Source organism: Ostrea edulis, chromosome 1, assembly GCF_947568905.1.
Source record: "Ostrea edulis chromosome 1, xbOstEdul1.1, whole genome shotgun sequence".
Lineage (NCBI taxonomy): Eukaryota > Metazoa > Mollusca > Bivalvia > Ostreida > Ostreidae > Ostrea > Ostrea edulis.
The window spans coordinates 21,331,153-21,350,136 of NC_079164.1; the positions used below are offsets into that span (position 1 = coordinate 21,331,153).

Here is an 18,984-nt window from a genome sequence, read left to right on the forward strand (position 1 = left end):
ATTTTCAACAACGAGTAATAGTTATTTCGGATTTCAAACATTTCGGTTGAGCATCACTGAAGAGACATTATTTGTCGAAATGCGCATCTGGTGCATCAAAATTGGTACCGTATAAGTTTTACATTATGACCCCTGGATCGAGTCCTCTGCTGGTGGACTGTTAGTCCCCAAGGGTCTCTACAGCCCAGTAGCTAAGTACTTCGTTACTAGCTTGAAAATACGGATGTATATTTAATTGCAGTTATAAAATTTAGAAATTCATTTCAAAATTAAGGATTATCTCCCTCATGCATAGCTCTTATCTTTAGACGAATTTGACTCCACTTTTTTTGGCACGCTGTTTTTCCCTATAATATCTCTAAAACTTCATTGTTATTTCGGATTTCAAACATTTCGGTTGAGCATCACTGAAGAGACATTATTTGTCGAAATGCGCACCTGATGCATCAAAATTGGTACCGTATAAGTTTTACATTATAGGGGAAAAGATTATTCGAATTAAATGTAGTGTTTTGTTGGCGTTCAATGAATACCTTGACTGGTGTTACATTGTCTTGTGGAATAAATTCATACAGCGACGACTTTGCAAACTCCTTAAATGGAATATTCAATCTATTCACAGATTTGCTATTCATCGAGATTAGATAGCAATTGATATCTGGGGCGTCCTCAAGTTTTACAAATGGCAAATGGAGGAGGAGATGGGTTTTCTGAGTATTCATTTCGTAGTATCTAAAACAAAAAATTAAAAAGGCCATGAAATCTTAGACGCTGTAAATCTAGTATTGCTCAAATATAACATGTATTGATAAACACGTAACACACCTGTACAATGTCCCTCCATTATTCTTTGATTTGCAACAACTGAGAGAGGCTGGTGCTGATCTCCTTTTGCCAGCAAGTAATACTGTAGACGCCATAACAAACCACTGGACTTCATCTCTTGCTATTGCATCATAGCGGTTGTAAACCTTTTCTAATCGCTGTCAAATTGTAACTTCTTAAAACATCTCAAAGACTAATTGTTTAGCTATATTCATATATGCGCTTATACAAAGCATTATGACTTAATAGATGAAGTATCTATGAAAAGAAAGTAATAGTTGTAAAGTCTAAATACCAATACAATGTATCTAAAATTGCTGAAACACTTACTTTACTTAAGCACAAATGATCTTCTTTTTTCTTGACTGAAAATAGTAAAAAGTTTATTTCTTAAAAGTATAAACCACCTTTAACCATCAGAAAAATTCAAGATTAGACACAGGCATATACAGTTAGTAAAACTTAAAACACACGAGTTCTTACAAGAGGGAATTACTCTTCGAAGAAGCTCCTCTAGTCTTCGCCAAAAATGTAGGTTGAGCTCATGGTTAAATTGTTTTGTTTCATCTTTCTCATCGCAAGAACCATGGACTTTCACATAATAGAAATTCCACGTTAAAATCCCAATGAAAATGTTGATGCCGATCATTGAAATTGTGAAGGCAAACACAGTGACAATGATTTGTGCATGAATTGAAGACATCTGCACATTAAACCGAAATGAAACCATAGATAAAAGCATTTGTAAGAGGGTTTTCATTGATGTCAATAAGTCTTTAAAATCTTCCACAAGTTTGCCAACTGTGAGATAAAGATATGAGGCAAAAGCCATATTGGCTATAGTAAGAATAATAATGTAAGACAGTAGTTCTCCTCTACATCTGTTTAGGGAATTCTGTAAAATATAGAGATGGTAGTTGAATGACAGAGGCTTTAGAAGGCGTAGGATGATTATGAAGAAAACCCCTGCTATGCAAAGTCTGTACATGTAATCAAACTTCTCCACATCTTCAAACGACACAAAATCACCTAAATCAAATAAAAATTCAATGAGTATTAAGTTAAAAGATATGAAAGTATATTCACATTATACAAGTAAAAATCTCATTTTGCTTACGTGAAATTGAAAGTAGCATATTTCTTACCCTCGCCAGAGTTGATTTCATCGACTGCTTTGATTGTTTTATCAATACGTAAGATAAAAGCGATGATCGACAGTAAGGACAGAATTATTTCAGTCAGTGTCACCCACATTCCAAATGTTGTACAGCATTTGCTCTTAAGTTTGAAGATTCCCATTCCAAATCGAATCATCTTTATCACTACTACGACCACAAACACCAGCTGGAGACACAAAATAATATAATCTAGAGAATAAACGTACGGATAGAGATTGGACGATCTGCAGGAGACTGTCATTGAAATTGCTCCAAACTGAGATATCTCAATTACTACTTTCAGATGACTGAAAAGTCTGCTGTTGGCATTGAATGTGTTGGATTCGAGGAATATGGCTCGGGTGTCTCCGTCAATCCATGATACATTTCTTAGTGTTGTAACAAATGATAGAGTCAATGATTGTTTTGGTCCTAATTGCATCATGTATCCTCCGCCGCCATAAACGCCGTATTCTCCTTGGTAAGTGGATCCTTTTGATTCAGAGGAGGGTTTGTAAAGAAAACTGTAATCAGTCACCTCATTTTCATCAAAACAAGAGATATTATATGGTATCCAGCCTACAAAGAAATTAAAAATTTCAACATTTAATTTTTTATAGTAAAAGAAAATATTTAATATCTACAATACTAAAAGTTCAAGTAGATACTTTGATGACAGAAACGGTATTTTAACACGATACACACAATCTGTAACATTCACTTATATCACCTTGCTCATACAGTGATGAAACCAAATAAGAAACCCTTCTTTAGACTTGTTCTAGCTCCAGGATCATGGTATGAAGAAAGTGTCTGCGTATACTTCCTTATTGATTAGAACAAATTTATTCTTGTGGTTCTTGATATGAAATATTTTACACATTTCTTTGTAAGACTTAATATGTTTATACCATTATTGTGGTCCTGACCATGGATTGAACAAACTTAAATTACACCGCATGAAGATCCCTGGATATCATATTGATAAATTGTATCCCTGTTCTTTTAATTTAATTTCATGTCTTCTCATTTATAACTCTAAACCCCTATTGTGGACCCAACCTGGCCCCAGGGGGTCATGATTAACAAAACCTCTTATATACACTATTTAAGGATACTCGCATATCTTTTTAGCATGTTACATCCTTGTTATTGATTTTAAAATTATTTTCCTACATGTATATATTCCAATTTCAACCTGACCGGATGGGTGTTGTTGTCATGCTATTAAATACAATATAACAGAATTTACAAATGTACATTACAGGAGGTACCCTGTCCAAATTTGACATATTTTACCTATGTACTTTTTGAAAAGATGATTTTAAAAGACTTCTCATGAAAGGTGAAGATAACGAACAGTGATCAATCTCATAACTCTTATAAGCGATACAAAATAGATAGTTATATCTCTATTTATGAAATGAATCCTTCTTGTGACCAAGTGTTAAGAGTCATGATGTGGAAAAACCTAAATCTACACAACTGATTGGATTCATCGTATCCTTGCTGCTTTAAGGAATGTTTTGGACTATATATTCTATTTTTAAAAACTAAAAACCCTTATATTGCCCTAATCTGATCCCGGGGATATGGTAGTGACAAAACAATTCTACAAGAGGAAGTGTTCATAATACTTTGACACACTGCAATCTATATCATCAGATGGAGGATTTTTACATGTTGATTCGACTCCTCCTACCTTTGTGGTTCTTGAAATGATGTTTCCAATATATTTCTAAGTAAAACGTTAAACCTCCATGCTGCTTCCGGGGATTTGTACAAACTTGAATATACATGATGAAGCTTGCATATACACTTGGTTTCTCTCATTTAAAACACCCCACGGTACTGCAGTTTCATTATTTCCCCAATTACACCCCCCCCCCCCCCCAAAGAAGAATGGACCTTCATTTGTACCAATTTAAATCACAGTTGCCTAAGAAGACTTCGTGCCGGGTTTGATGAAATTGGCCAAATAATTATGCATACGAAGTAAAGAATGTGAAGTTTACGATGATGACAACGATAGACTACAGACACATTTTGATAAGTAAAGCTCACAATCATGAGACAGGGTCTCAGGTGGACTAAAATAATATTCATAAGAATCTTAAAACAATTATCAAAGTTAAGCAAAAATTAATTTCATAATTACCAGGACAAAAATTATTGGTGGATTCTGTTTCCACATCATATGCATTTGTACATTGCGTCACGGTATCCTTAATGGCGTCTGGTCCGCTACAACTGCCTATCCGAAGATGCAAAAACGTAAGTGTAGAAACAGTAAACATTTTGATGTTTATGTTTGTTTCTTTCCTGGGAAAAATTAATTTCAGATACAACAAAACTAGAAAATACATGAATCCCCCTGTGATTATGTGACAAAAAAGAGTAATTATTGAAACCTACCACCTGAGCGAACTTGTCGAATTTGTACCAGAGACATCCGGTAACCATAGCCATCATACGTAAATCTCTGTTCATATGCTGTTCTGAGTTGCTGATTGCTGTGCCGTTTAGCCCATATTGCAGGTATATAATAGGTTTCGATCCATGTCCAAATATCTTCTGTAGAATTGGGCTGTGTGAAACGAATACTTTGTGATGCACAACTTAGTATACAGAGAAATAAGATAAGCAATTGTGATTTATAAACTTAATGCTAAACAGCGAGAAAATGGCAGAAAAAATACATATTAAATTTTAAAACCTTAAATGTATCGTATATAGTTGATTTCACTGCTTGGTTTTGCCAGAAAGCCTTCGTTGTTATATTATGAGAGCAAATCATAGCTAGAACAAACGTGTAAGCAATGCAGGAAATCCAAAATTTGAAATTGGACATAAGCTCATTGTCTAGTTTGAAGAACTTCTTTTTCCTCCGATAGTCCTCTTTATGGTCGTTGACACTCGGACATGGGCAGTAGATGACTGTTGTATTGATCATGCTTTCATCCTCTAAAATCATCAATGATCCACTTTGCTGCATTATAGTTATAAGTTTAATCAAAGAAATATGACTCAACATATAATAATTTCAATTCGGTCGTCAAAATATATAATTACATATTGACCATACTTTCTGCAATTTATTTACGCAAGTGTTTTAGTATACTGATACCACACCATTTTTTCGCCTGTAATGGTCCCCAAGGTCTGAGAGTCTCTCCGTTGATTTTGAAAGACAGCAACCGATGACAATAGCCAGCAAGAGTACCTAAAATTAAATGTATGAGTTTGTTAATTGTGTTAATTTCAATGTTTTCGGTTCACTTCAAGACATCCAAATTTATCTTGAATACATCTTACAGATTTTTCGAAACCATTAATAAAAGACATATTTGTCTTCTTGAAATTTCTGGGACAAAGTTTACCTTGATAGGCTCGAGTACAGCGACTCCTAATACTGTTCCAAACACAAAAGAACACATCCAGTCGTTCGTTTTGTCTGGTCCAAATTCCAATGAATACAGAAAAGTAAATGTTCCGGGTACCAAAATGCAAAGAATTATCAGACCATAAGCAAAGAAAACACTCCACCAAGGCAACACACGAGGGTTCTTTTTGTCTTCTCTTTCTTTTTCATTTTCTTCAATGTACTGTTGAAATCGTTCTCCCTTTAATTGTCGTTTTTTGAAAATGGTGATGATTACAAGAGACGGTAAAAATGTAATAACTGATGACATAAGACCGACATAAAGCTGCCTGTAATTTAAAGAAAATGGACCTAGTTTTACGGACTGTATGCTGTTTGCTTCAATCTCTTCGTCAGTCATCGTATCTTCCGACGGCTCTTGATTATACCACATAGCGGATGCTATCATAGACAGAAAAAGCAAGGCGACCACGCTCCACAAACGTTGAACTCGTGTAAATCTACTAAAATTCGGCCGTTTTAAAATCGAAAACCAGAGATGGGTATCAAAGAATCCTCTTCGGCTTGCATCAGTAAATATTGTCTCTGAGTTAAGAAGGTCAGTGGTGAGTGGTTCCATGACTGACCATGTTTCACATTTTCCATATCTCTCAGACAACCAATCACCACATAGAAAAACGTACCTGTTACAAAATTAATAAAAATGTGTATCTATTATGATAACATTTAGGGAATATGAAACGGTTCACTTGCTTTGATGTCTAATGGTTTGGAGATAAGGTAACTGTGATTTAGATCATATAGTCCGTAACAACAGCGGTATAAAAAAGTAAATTTTAATTAAATCAAGTGTTTCATTTATTTTTGCCTTCATTAACTAGTGAATGTTAAACCAGCATAAATGTTTCTTAATATGTGCAATATACATTTTGCGTGTTCAATGTGTTGTTGCAGCTGTGATAATATAACTCTGCGTTTCCGTTATTATATTATGCAAATGAAGTTTTATTGTAAAATATTGCCTTTATTTTATATTGTTTACAGTGTTTTGCTAAATTATGGAAATATACTAACAATAGACTTAATTAAGACTTTATAAATTTTAGTTATTACAGCTGCATACAACACGAAGATCGCCGCGAATGTTTCACCCAACTTACTTCTCGTCCGTTTTCAGGTCTACGACAAGGACTTTAGACACCATCCAGTCAGGAGAATTTCCTTTGTTGTCAATCCACAGCGTTAATTTTGTCAAAGGACCGAGGTAGTATTTTGTCGCCAAAATGAAATTATTACAAGTTCCACTTCCAAAGTTCTTGATATAAAGATTTAAAAATTGTTAGCTATTCAAAAATACAAAAATAGCACTATTCTGTAAAGGAGAAAGGCCGAAAACTGTCCATTCTGTGAGAGAAAGAACTGATCGACGGCCGTAGTTCTTTCTCTCACAGAATGGACAGTTTGATGCTACTTGAAACAAGATTTTCTTTTTGTGGGGTGGAATCAAATAAACATGTAGAAAACTTGTATTCAGAATGAATTGTTCCAGGTAGTATACATGCAATAGTAAGTTCATTGTTTACAGAATAGACAGTCACAGGTAAGTTAAGGGTGCTCAGCATTTTGTTTAATGGCTATTGTGTTACATTATGCTACGTAACAAAAGCCTTTGTCTATGGACACTTACAGGTGGGATTTGGTAAATATTTATACAAGTATGTGATGTTTCTGAATCAATTGAAAGTTCCCATATGTAAGATAAGCATGTCTTCCTATTGTAGTAATGTAAGCTTAATTCCGGGAATCTAAAGTCCGATCAATTTGTTTTCTATTTATGTTGAAGACTTTCTAGAGTCTTCTTTCTTCTGTTATTTAAATTCTTTTGTTCCAAACCTTATAAAAAGCGGTGTTTTGTTTAAATCGGGGCCTTTTTCTTTGTTGGTCTTAGAACCAAGCTTTTCCCCTCTCCCTCTTTTGGTCATTTTTCTGAACAGGTACTTTATTTTTGAATTCTTATTTTCCCGGACTTGAGTATTTAACTTTTTTTGTTATCTTGTTTCATACTATTTGCCATAATAAATTATAAACCTTCGTTATCTTTCTTTTCATTTTGAATTTTTATAGACATACTGAAAGCACAAATGAACCTGGGTTGATATTGAAGGACACTGTCCTTATACTACACTATGATGGAGAAAGTGTTTTTTTTTTGGTTGCTTAACTCAAAATTCAAGGAAACTGAAGATACGCAAATTACTGATGGTATATTAAGTGAAATTTTGGACGTAGAAACGAAAAATAGTAAAACACAAAATGAGGCAAACTTCGACCTGAAGGTGGTTTCATTTTCGGACATTTCTGATGAGGAACTTAAAATGCTGGCCAGGATATTGAAAATATTGAGCGCTTTCTTAAACCGCTATTCAAATCAAGAGAAATTAGACGACTTACTGAAGAAAGGATTATCAAAAAAAAAAAAAAAAACATAAGGAAAGGTGAGGTGGGTTATACCATTGTTTGAAACTTGGCAGCAAAACAGGAAAAATATCTTAGGGCAGAATTCATTTCGATTTACATCACAAGAAGATATTTTGAAAATGAGTGATGAGTGAGACATCAGTATGATTATGGTATTCATGGGAATGTTAAAAGTAGTGACACTCAAAATGCAGATGAAGAGAAACAAGTGAAAGTACCAGGGACTGGAAATACCACTAGTGAAATCAAAATCAAATCTAGCAATGTTTCCTTCGAGTTCAAGTTTTGAAGACACGTAAATTAAAAGTTGCATTAATGTATTTGTTGTTTTTTCCCATTGGGTACATTCCAATCCTTACCTGGCATTGTCCATTCTGTTTGTTGTAACTGTCCATTCTGATTGAAAAAAACCTGTCCATTCTTAAAAGAATGGACAGTTATTCAAAAAGAATAGACACTTTCAGGTAACTTAATGGACTGTTTATGGAATTAGCACAACAATAACCTAAAGAATGGACAATTCAAACAAAAGGTTTACGTCAAAATCATGTTTTAATTATAGTTTTCAACTTTAAAACTATTGCATTGATAAGAGCTCTAGGTCAGTTTTGTCCACGACAAATGTAAAAGAGCTTACTTCCCTCCTTCCGTCATGTAATATTCGATCTCCCGTCGTGTTCAACTCTCCGTCCAGTTTAAAGTACGGCATTGAGGTAATGTATCGGGATGATCGTATCCCTGTGAACACAGAGATGCAATATCGCTGTCCGTCTCCTGTTTTATTGTCGATTAAGTGCAGGAACTCCCACTGTTAAAATCATTAATGCATGACAGTGCTTAAATAATACAGGTAATTGTGAAGTATCACACAAGTTTGTCTGTTAACTTTTTCTCTATCGGGTATTGATGAAGTTTTACATTGTCATTACGATATCATGTAGTTAGTGTAAACGTCAGTTTTAGAGTAAGAAGGGAAACGATATTATACCAAGTCTATAGATCTATCAGTATTATATTCTGACATATACTAAAGGCCTTTTTGAACAACATGAATGCAGTCTTGAATTCCATTTAACGTGATAAAGATTTCAATATTCCTTACTGAAAATGAATCGTTCTGATCCTTTCTTCTCAGAAACACAGTGAATATTGCTATGAGGCCAAACAATACCACAAAGGTAGCTAAAACGTGCGGAGTTGATGACAGTCTGTCCAGGAAGTTGGCAAACAGCGAATCGAAATCAATCATAGACGGAGGCAAAAACAGACTGTTAGATGCAAATGTACTGAAGAAGGTACTCTTGAATTTGACAAAATTCCCATCCGCTTTGTTTAACTGAAAAAAAAGACGCCTTTACGTTTCTCAAGTAGTGTAGGTCATACCAAAAAATGGTGATTGTGGAAACAATGGCTAGATGATTAGAATGTTCGCATAGTGTTCGAATGAAAGGTGAAGATAACGAACAGTGATCAATCTCATAACTCCCACAAGCAATAAACAAGAGATATTTGTAAAACACATATGTCCCCCATGGTGCAAAATTGAAAAGGGTTATACACACACACATCATTTAATTGAGAGTAGTATCATCAATTCAAAATATTGAGCAGACAATATCTTCCTATGTCAAGAGTGGATTGACCATGTGACCTAAAAATCAATAGGGGTCATCTTCTTCTGAAGATGTACCAGTGTACCAAGTTTGATGTCTGTCAAGCAAAGGGTTCTCAAGATATTGAACGGACAGTATATTCCTATGTCCAATTTGACCCTTGACCTTTGACCATGTGATCTGAAAATCAATAGGGGTCGTCTTCTCTTGAAGACGTACCAGTGTACCAAGTTAAATGTCTGTCAAGCAAAGGGTTCTCAAGATATGGAGCAGACAGTATATTCCAATGTCCAGTTTGACCCTTGACCTTTGACCATGTGATTTGAAAATCAATAGGGGTCGTCTTCTCCTGAAGACGTACCAGTGTACCACGTTTGATGTCTGTCAAGCAAAGGGTTCTCAAGATATTGAACGGACAGTATATTCCTATGTCCAGTTTGACCCTTGACCTTTAAACATGTGACCTCAAAATAAATAGGGGTAATTTTCTCCTGAAGATGTACCAGTGTACCAAGTTTGATGTCTGTCAAGCGAAGGGTTCTCAAAATATTGAACGGACAGTATATTCCTGTCTACTGTGACCCTTGACCTTTGACCATATGACCTCAAAATCAATAGTGGTCGTCTTCTCCTGAAGTCGTATCAGTGTACCAAGTTTGATGTCTGTCAAGAAAAGGGTTCTCAAGATACTGAGCAGACAGTATATTCCCATGTCAAGTTTGACCCTTGCCCTTTGACCATGTGACCTCAAAATCATTAGGGGTCATCTTCTCTTGAAGATGTACCAGTGTATCAAGTTTGATGTCTGTCAAGCAAAGGGTTCTCGAGATATTTAACGGACAGTATATTCCTATGTCCAGTTTGACCCTTGACCTTTGACTACGTGACCTCAAAATCAATGGGGGTCATCTTCTTCTGAAGATGTACTGGCGTACCAAGTTTGATGTCTGTCAAGCAAAGGGTTCTCTAGACATTGAATGGTCAGTATATTCCTATGCCCAGTTTGACCCTTGACCATATGACCTCAAAATCAATAGGGGTCATCTACTCCTTAGGATGTACCAGTGTGCCAAGTTTGATGTCTTTCAAGCAAAGGGTTCTCAAGATATTGAGCGGACATTATATTCCTATGTCCAGAGTAGATTTACCCTTGACCTTTGACCTTTTGACCTGAAAAACAATAGGGATCCTCTTCTACTCATAACTAACCCACATATGAAATATCATTATCATCAAGTGAATGGTTCTCAAGATATTGAGCGGACAACACATGGTCTACAGACCGACCGACAGACCGACCGACCGACAGGTGCAAAACAATATGCCCCCTCTTTTTCAAAGGGGGGCATAAAAATAGATAGTTGGGCAAACACAGACCCCTGTACAAACCAGATGTTGAATCAGGTGCCTAGGAGGGGTAAGCATCTCCTGTCGACCGGTCACACCCGCCGTGAGCCCTATATCTTGATCAGGTAAACGGATATATTCGTAGTCAAAATCAGTGTGCCACGAACGGTCTAACAATCGGTATGAAACACGTCAGACAGCATTTGACCCAATGATAGGTTATAATGGTAAACTAGATCGTTATAATGACCATATAATCTGCGAAATGCTGACTTTAAATGAGACTGTTGAAACCCCTGTACCATCAACTTGTTTGTCAGTAGCTTGCCTCGATTTAAAATCTGACCATACGCAGAACAAGCTCTTGCGTATCGAATCAGTTGAGAAATATAAACTCCATATGCAGGTGATAATGGAATATTGCTACATAAATATGGGAAGTTGACGATGGAGAAGCTGAAATCATCCCGTTTGTCATAAAGTTTTCCGTTAATATCTACTTTCAATAAAATATCTAAGTATGAAGCAGAAGTGGACGACTCTATGGTGTCTTATTTTGAGCTTGCAGGGATATATCGAATCGACATATGAATGAAAGTTATTGTTAATAGATAAAACGTCGTCGATATATCGAAATGTCGAATTGAAGGCCACAGCAAGAGATTTGTTCTTCTGACGTAGAAGTTTCTGAATAAATTCTGCTTCATATGAATATAAAAACAGGTCAGCTAACAGAGGAGCACAATTCGTGCCCTTGAGATTTCCGACAGACTGTTGGAAGACCTGATCACCAAAGACCACGAAGATATTGTCAATGAGGAACTCTAGCATATTTTTTTTATTTCAACTTCAGACCTGTGCGTGGAATCAGAGTGGTGTTTAACAAAGTAATTTTAAGGATAAAATAGGTAGAGATTGCTCCTTTGCCAAACGCTTGGCATTTTGAAATGAGTCTTTTGGATGACACTTTAAAAAAATTGAGGTTCCGTGTTGTGACAGTCGCTGACACGATAAAGAACCCCCACTGCAACGACCCTTAGCGCCAGATATAGATCGAAAGTGACATTTCACCTCTTGTTGGTGACGTATCAGTATGAGTGAATTTTTTTTAAACACAAACCTGGGTGTAAGACGGTTTCTCCCATATAACACCATTAAGCGAATAAACAGCAATCTCTTGAATTCGTGCTTGATGAACAGACGCTGAAATTGAAACAAATAGACTGTGTCGTGACAAATATACAGGTATATCTGTACAAATACTTACAGAAGAAGCTACCCCTGCTAATAACACAGAAAATGATAAAGATACATACTAAAAGAGCAATTAAGCACTACTTACTCAGCTGCCGTTTCTTTCTTCTTGCTATATCATCTATAAAGGCAAATTATCTGTTAATTTGGAAACCTTCACCAGAATTTGCATGTTTAAAAATACTTTCTTATCATGTGACATCAGGCACAGAAAACGTGAAGACTTTTTAAGTTTGTACAGTACGCCCTGATATACGATGTCTCACGTCTTCTAAAGTGTTTTCGCGTTTTGCACGTGCATAGATATAACTTAGATACATAAAACAAATAAAATTAATATTTTAAGTTAAAGATACATGTAGATGTTTCAGCATGTGCTGCAAATCTAGATTTTTTTCCCTTTTCCTCAAAGTACAATTAAAGGTTGCTACTACTCAAGTTCTACTTAAAAATATATTTCTTATGAAATATGAATACTCTGACATACCCTCACAGCTCAGAGTCAGTACAAGGGGGTCCATGATTCCACCCACGTCCAGTTTGGTGTTGTAGATGGTTATCTGTAACTTCTGGTTCTGAAACGTGATTGGGAGATCTTTCGGTTTTTTACTGATGATCTGATTAAATCCTTTTGTTTTGACGGCAATGTTATGTTTAATTGCCGTGGGATACCTTGATTTTCCAAAGATCCCATATACTACACACTTTAACTGGGATTGGATATCAAATTCTACGACATAAGCCTCGTAGGTTGTGTTTATGTATGCGACCACTAAAGATCTTCCGTCCTCGAGCTTCTCCATGTCTTCCCAAGTGGTCGTTGCAGAAAAAATCTGAATTACAAAAGTCAGACATTTTATACATGTACATACAAAGATGCATTATTTAAAAAACAACCACTTGATCAATTTCACAATTGCTGTAGATTTCAGACCTTTGACATATCAATCGTCATATCCACCGGGTCATCAAGGTCATTTAAGTTGGTTTTGTCTCCATTTTTGTCAGTGATGACCACTTTCAGTATTCCAGAGTCAACTGTTTTTGTGTTATTCACATAGCCGTAGGGACTCCTAACGTATGATAGAATCTGTCAGCATAGAAATAAACAAATATAAACGTCAGTAATTAATCAATAATTATAAGATCTTTTGCTTTTTTCAACTGTGTAATTAGATTAATATTGACCTACATTTACACAAATCTCCTTTCCACCAATCGTATCCTGGAATGTTTCCCAGTACGGTAAGATAACCGATCCATAAGTGCTGGGAAATTCAAAAGGTAAGTCTTTTCCTTTCGATTTAAGAACAGTCAATGATACAAAATCCGCTTTGTCGATAGTTATTTGTTGTCCATCTTTATCCTTCGATTTCACACTCAGTAAAACATTTGTAATTTTGTAGATGTTTTCTTCTGCATTATCAAGGATTGAAGCATACTAAAATGTAGAGAAAACGTTAAAGAGATAGCAGATCTGTAATAGACACGGTTTCAAAGGAAAACTTATACGACATATCAAATGTTGCAATATTTCATCTTTTCACACTTGTATGATATGGTCCTTCATTTGTTGCGTAAAGTTTTTATTTGAATTCTATATTTTTCCATTTATATTATATGTATAAACTTCCCATTTGTATTGTACATTTTTTTTTGTATTTGCATATGATCTTCAATTATATATATATATATATATATATATATATATATATATTCCTTTGTCTTAACACAGAGGAAAACATTCAATTTTTGGAATACGAATTTTATTGAAAGTTTATGGCACATATTACATAGAAAGCAAACACACAATCTCTTTATTTAGCTAGTCCTATATCACTTGTTTCATTAAAGGGTGCAAAGGTACCGGTAAGATACCAGAGAAACAAGCATCTCTAGAGAGTGATTATTTTTACTTACCTCTGTCTCATTTAGAGTACAATTTACAGTCTGGTGCACCGCGCATCCCTTAGTATTCAGAATCGTAATGATGTATGTCAGGACACTTACATAATCTGATGTAAATAAATATTGGGGAAAATGAAAAATATAATTTGTGAAAACAATTTCCATCAATCTATCCTTAAAGAACATGACATGCTAAATTAAAATTAGAGATAATCAGGAACTTAAAGAGGAAAACAGACGGGAGGGAGATAGAGTGAGGGTGAGGGGATAGAGTGAGGGTGAGGAAGAGAGTTACCTTCTGTTAAAGGATACAAATCTACGTCGTTGCCACCCTCAGACATTTTCTTTGTTTCCATCTTATGTGCGATTAATCGTAATATGGTGTTCATCTCTTTCTAAATAAGAGAATATATATATATATATATATATATATATATATATATATATATCCAATAATAAAAGTCAGGAAACACAAAACTCGAATAACATTTCACTGTTAGCGCTTTCGGCTTTAATGCCTCTTCAGACAGTTATAAAATGAAATAATATTGCTAAGTAACGTCAACATATGACAATATTATTAGCAATATTATTTCATTTTATAACTTTCTGAAGAGGCATTAAAGCCGAAAGCGCTAACAGTGAAATGTTATTCGAGTTTTGTGTTTCTTGACTTTTATTATTGGATGTATTTACTGTATCAAATACCGAATTCTTTATTTACAAACTATATATATATATATATATATATATATATATATATATAATCACTAAAAATGATCAACGACACGAACAACAGTGAATTGTCAAATTTTCAGGACAACCTGTCCCTTTCTCAGGACGATAGAATATTTACATATAAAAGAAAACTAAATAGATAAGGAAACTAAAACTACAACTAAACTACAAAAGCTGATAACAAACAAAACGTCTACATATTAAAATTATTGAGTGTAATATGTGCTGTTGTTCGTGTCGTTGGTCATTTTAGTGCTTTTTATATCCTTTTTTATTTGACTTCGTATCTACTATTAGACACTTTCGATGTTGAGTGTTGTTGGATTATAGTGCTTTATATATATATATATATATATATATATATATATATATATATATATATATACCGGTATATATATAAATCGTATACTTCAGATATATTTCGCGGAGAAATAAACCAATAAATACTTCGGTACATTGTATTTCATATTATTTATGACTCGGATACACCTACAGATTGTAAAGTGGAAAGTAAGAATAAATATCTATTTATTTTTAATAACTTTTTCAATTGAAAGAAGAAAATAGTTGTTTCAATCGGGAAAATCAAAATGCTATATACCATTGATATCCCCAGCTCGAATTCGTGTAGCATATGATCCTGTATGATGGACTGGACTTTTTCTGTATACGCTTTAGCTTCTGTGGCAGACACACTGCTCAAAGCATCAATTTCCAATCTCAACGCAGTCATGCCGTCTATTGCAAATTAAAAATAGGATATGCAAGTAAATAAATGTTTATGAAATAAAAACTGTAATTTGTGAATATCAGGATACTAGCACCGAGTCTGGCATAAGAAACAATCAATTCTTAAGAATCTGTCCTTCTTTGTTTGACTGGTTTACAAATGTCCAGTTCTTACTCTTTCGACACCTGGCACCAGTGAATCCTATGGTACAATCACACCTGGCATTGTCGATGGATAGTTGCGTACACGTAGAGTCGTGAAGGCAATAACTGGGGCAGCTGCCGGAATCTACTCCTATATCTAATGTAAAGAAAAGCATCAAATAGAACAAGTATACATACATTTCATATACTGCTTGATATGAGTGTGTTGATGTCTACGATGCTTAGCATATGCTTTTATACGTGTCCTGTCTATGACCATCTGGTGAATGTCTCGTTCATTATAATCACCAAGCTTGAGAGATAAAAAGAATCTCCAAGGTGTTGCGGTTGCATACATTTTATCATTGTTTACTTCACAAGATGTTATATCTTTCCGACTTACCCTTGTTTAGTTTTGAATAAAGATTGAGCGATGCATGGGTTGATATATATATTTTTGCCTGAGTTTGGTTGTAATGTTTACAAATATAAAATTCCTTATAAAAATAAGGAGCTAGTAAATTTTCTATGATGTTCGAAAGTTGAAATATTAATATTACCCCTCCCGATATAACTCTCAACCGTAATTATTACATTCCATACGGTAAATTATATTTGTTTTACTTTTAAAAACATAAATTTTGTTTTCTGCACTATAATTTTTTAACAAATTATAGGATCTCAATTAAACTTAGATGGATTATCGCCCTTGATGAGACAAAGAAGCCTATTGATTTTGGTCAAGGGTTAAAGGTCAAGGTCACAAAGGATTTAAGTCGGCTGAAATTTATGTTCGCAAAATTTTGCTCCCTGCTTGATAATTCTTAAAAACTTTTCTGCCGGTTCCCTCTATGCCCATTCCTTGCGCAACTCGGCTTGTGCATTTCCGATGCCCGACAATTTTTAATTTTTTTGCATTTCATTTATTTTGAGTTATTATACAATTATTTACCATTCCATTGATCCTCTACAGGACTGTAGTATACTCAGGTGACAGTTTAGCATATTGGACTACCTTTTCAAGTAATGAATCCTTAGAGTTACCTATAACTAGGATTAAACTTGAATGTATATATACAGGGGAAAAACTTCTTCATAACTGCAAGGCATTGATAACCATATTGATTTGAATGTTTGGGCCATAATATGTGGTCACATTTTTCATGAGAATACATGTATAAAGGGGTGAAATTCTAAAAAAAAACCAACACGACTTCAGTTACTCGAGGAGCGTTGTGGCCCATGGGCCTTCCATTATCCATGTTTGCTGTTGTAACGCTTTGAAAAACAACAACAGTTGATTTGTATCTAAAATCATGATAATATTCAGTCATTTATCCCCCTACCCTTCCAGTACTATCTTTTCTAACTGAATTTCCACAATGTTCAACTCCCACGAGTACTTTAAGTACTTTGATTTTATAAGGATTTTGTTTGTTTGTTTGTTTTACATAATTTTCTCTTTGGATTTTTAAGACATTGTCACTCACGACCAGTAGTTTATTTTTTTAAAGTATTAAACACTGTTTTTTAAAAACTAAATATACTCTAGACTCACGATTTGATAGTCTAGTTTGACCCCTATATAAAATCACAATTTGACGTGTTTGTCACGTGATGGATTCATGTAAATCCCATCTCCAGCCATTATAGTTTATTATATCGCACATGATATGAAACTTAAAATGGCGGATGTATACAGAAAAGAGGGTAATCTTCCAAGTGTGGAGTTTTATTTGATTCTGTTGGGTACATATCTTGACAGGTAAAATTAACGCAAATTACAAAAGCATCTCTCATTTTTGTTCAAAGTTTGCAAAACGCTTGAAATTAATTTTTCGATGCATATTTCAATTAAAAAAAAAAAAGATATTCCTCAGACTAATTGTACAAAATTAAAATCAATCAGGTTATTACGGTTCGATATTAAAGCAGAGGTTGAGGATTTCTATGTAAAAAAAAATATTAAGATTGGGTGATTTATATTATGTAATACATAATGTTTATCCTCGTAAAAGCTTGTCCTTTATTTTCCATGTTTGTTTTCAAATGTGTTAATGGCAATGATTATTTGTCTGTGCGTAAAGAGAGCTGGGAGGAAATGATAACGAGTGCAAAATGACAATACATGCACGTAGGCTATTTGTTTGATAGTGACACTAAAATGACAGGTGGTTGTTGTGGAAAAATAAAAGGTTTAAAACTCTATTTTTGTAATTCAAATAAATAGTGTTTTAATGTTAAAGGCCGGGAGTAACCTAGAAAATTTTACACCCCTACAGCAATTAAGCATATATGGCAAGAGGGCAGGGCTTAGCAGTGTTATCAGAATAAGCAGCAGTCTGATGCTTGACTCTACACGTGCTCTGTAGCAGACGATATTTTGAACAGGGAGACTGGCATGATTTATCAAAATAAACTAAAGTTTTCCCGCATTTTTCTACCACTCTGCTCGATCTGTGATGCACTGAAAGGCTATGTTTTTACTTTAACAAAACTTCACCCTAGGAACTACAAAATGAATTCATCATTGTTTTATCCATGTCTTTTAAAACATGTAGTTTTTTTTTTTTTATAATATACACAAATATTGGTATATATGATATACTAATACTTATGATTTTCCTCTTGGTACCTTTCAATTATGAGAAGAATTTGGGGGGAAATTGTAGCTGTGCAATGGAGGACATGTGCATTGAAGGGTTATTAAGAAACATTTTGTCCATTATGATATTTGGAGACCTACTATCTGTGATTGTCTCTTTTGACATTGTAATGTTCACATGTAAGAGTCCAGATTGAGAGTAATTTTAGAGTGATGGTTGATCAATTGGATATTTGTCATCATTGGTGAGAGACAATTTATGGGAGTTACACAACTGGCCTAGGAGATTGTTGCTTAATCAGACAAACATCATGCTTGACATTATTCGAGAAAAGGTACCAGCAATCCTGCAAAACTCTGAAACAGTGATCAGACTGAACAGTCCTAATGAGTTATTTTCATAAAGTTAACCAATTTTTCTAATGGAATGTGATTATATATTATTAAAAAATAAAATTTGGATTTACCAATGATATATGAGTAAGTACTTTTTTTCCACGTTATACAGTGATTTGATTACATGTTGCCTTTGGTGCAATCCCTCTTATCTAGAACTAGACAAGCATGCTCCTGCAATATGTGAGTCAACATCCGGTGTAAACAATAACAAAAGATAATCACACCCACAAACTGCCAATCTCTAGTTTGAAATACAAATTTAGCCCTGCTTCAGATTTTTGAGGCCAAAATTAAAACTTCATGAGAATTTATATCTAAAATAGATATGGCCAATATATGCACAGTTATGAGGGGAACAAGCATACCTATTTTAAAATTTCAGTACAACAGCTTAATCTTTATTTT

The 18,984-nt window shown here is 34.5% G+C and overlaps 1 protein-coding gene across 1 annotated transcript in view; it reads right to left on the reverse strand.

The window, feature by feature from the left end:
* Positions 1 to 18,984, reverse strand: part of LOC125663659 (uncharacterized) — a 40,027-nt gene that overhangs the window by 11,604 nt on the left and 9,439 nt on the right. Inside the window, exons 3-24 of the mRNA XM_048895964.2 lie at positions 15,607 to 15,732; positions 15,304 to 15,440; positions 14,260 to 14,359; positions 13,977 to 14,071; positions 13,249 to 13,497; positions 12,991 to 13,146; positions 12,544 to 12,889; positions 12,145 to 12,177; positions 11,923 to 12,005; positions 8,945 to 9,178; positions 8,480 to 8,650; positions 6,525 to 6,679; positions 5,363 to 6,047; positions 5,115 to 5,205; positions 4,699 to 4,946; positions 4,398 to 4,569; positions 4,141 to 4,236; positions 1,971 to 2,561; positions 1,309 to 1,854; positions 1,156 to 1,190; positions 826 to 983; positions 534 to 732 (exon numbers count right to left, since the gene is read on the reverse strand). Coding sequence (XP_048751921.2) covers positions 534 to 732; positions 826 to 983; positions 1,156 to 1,190; positions 1,309 to 1,854; positions 1,971 to 2,561; positions 4,141 to 4,236; positions 4,398 to 4,569; positions 4,699 to 4,946; positions 5,115 to 5,205; positions 5,363 to 6,047; positions 6,525 to 6,679; positions 8,480 to 8,650; positions 8,945 to 9,178; positions 11,923 to 12,005; positions 12,145 to 12,177; positions 12,544 to 12,889; positions 12,991 to 13,146; positions 13,249 to 13,497; positions 13,977 to 14,071; positions 14,260 to 14,359; positions 15,304 to 15,440; positions 15,607 to 15,732 — 4,706 coding nt within the window. The remainder of the gene's footprint in view (positions 1 to 533; positions 733 to 825; positions 984 to 1,155; positions 1,191 to 1,308; positions 1,855 to 1,970; positions 2,562 to 4,140; positions 4,237 to 4,397; positions 4,570 to 4,698; positions 4,947 to 5,114; positions 5,206 to 5,362; positions 6,048 to 6,524; positions 6,680 to 8,479; positions 8,651 to 8,944; positions 9,179 to 11,922; positions 12,006 to 12,144; positions 12,178 to 12,543; positions 12,890 to 12,990; positions 13,147 to 13,248; positions 13,498 to 13,976; positions 14,072 to 14,259; positions 14,360 to 15,303; positions 15,441 to 15,606; positions 15,733 to 18,984) is intronic.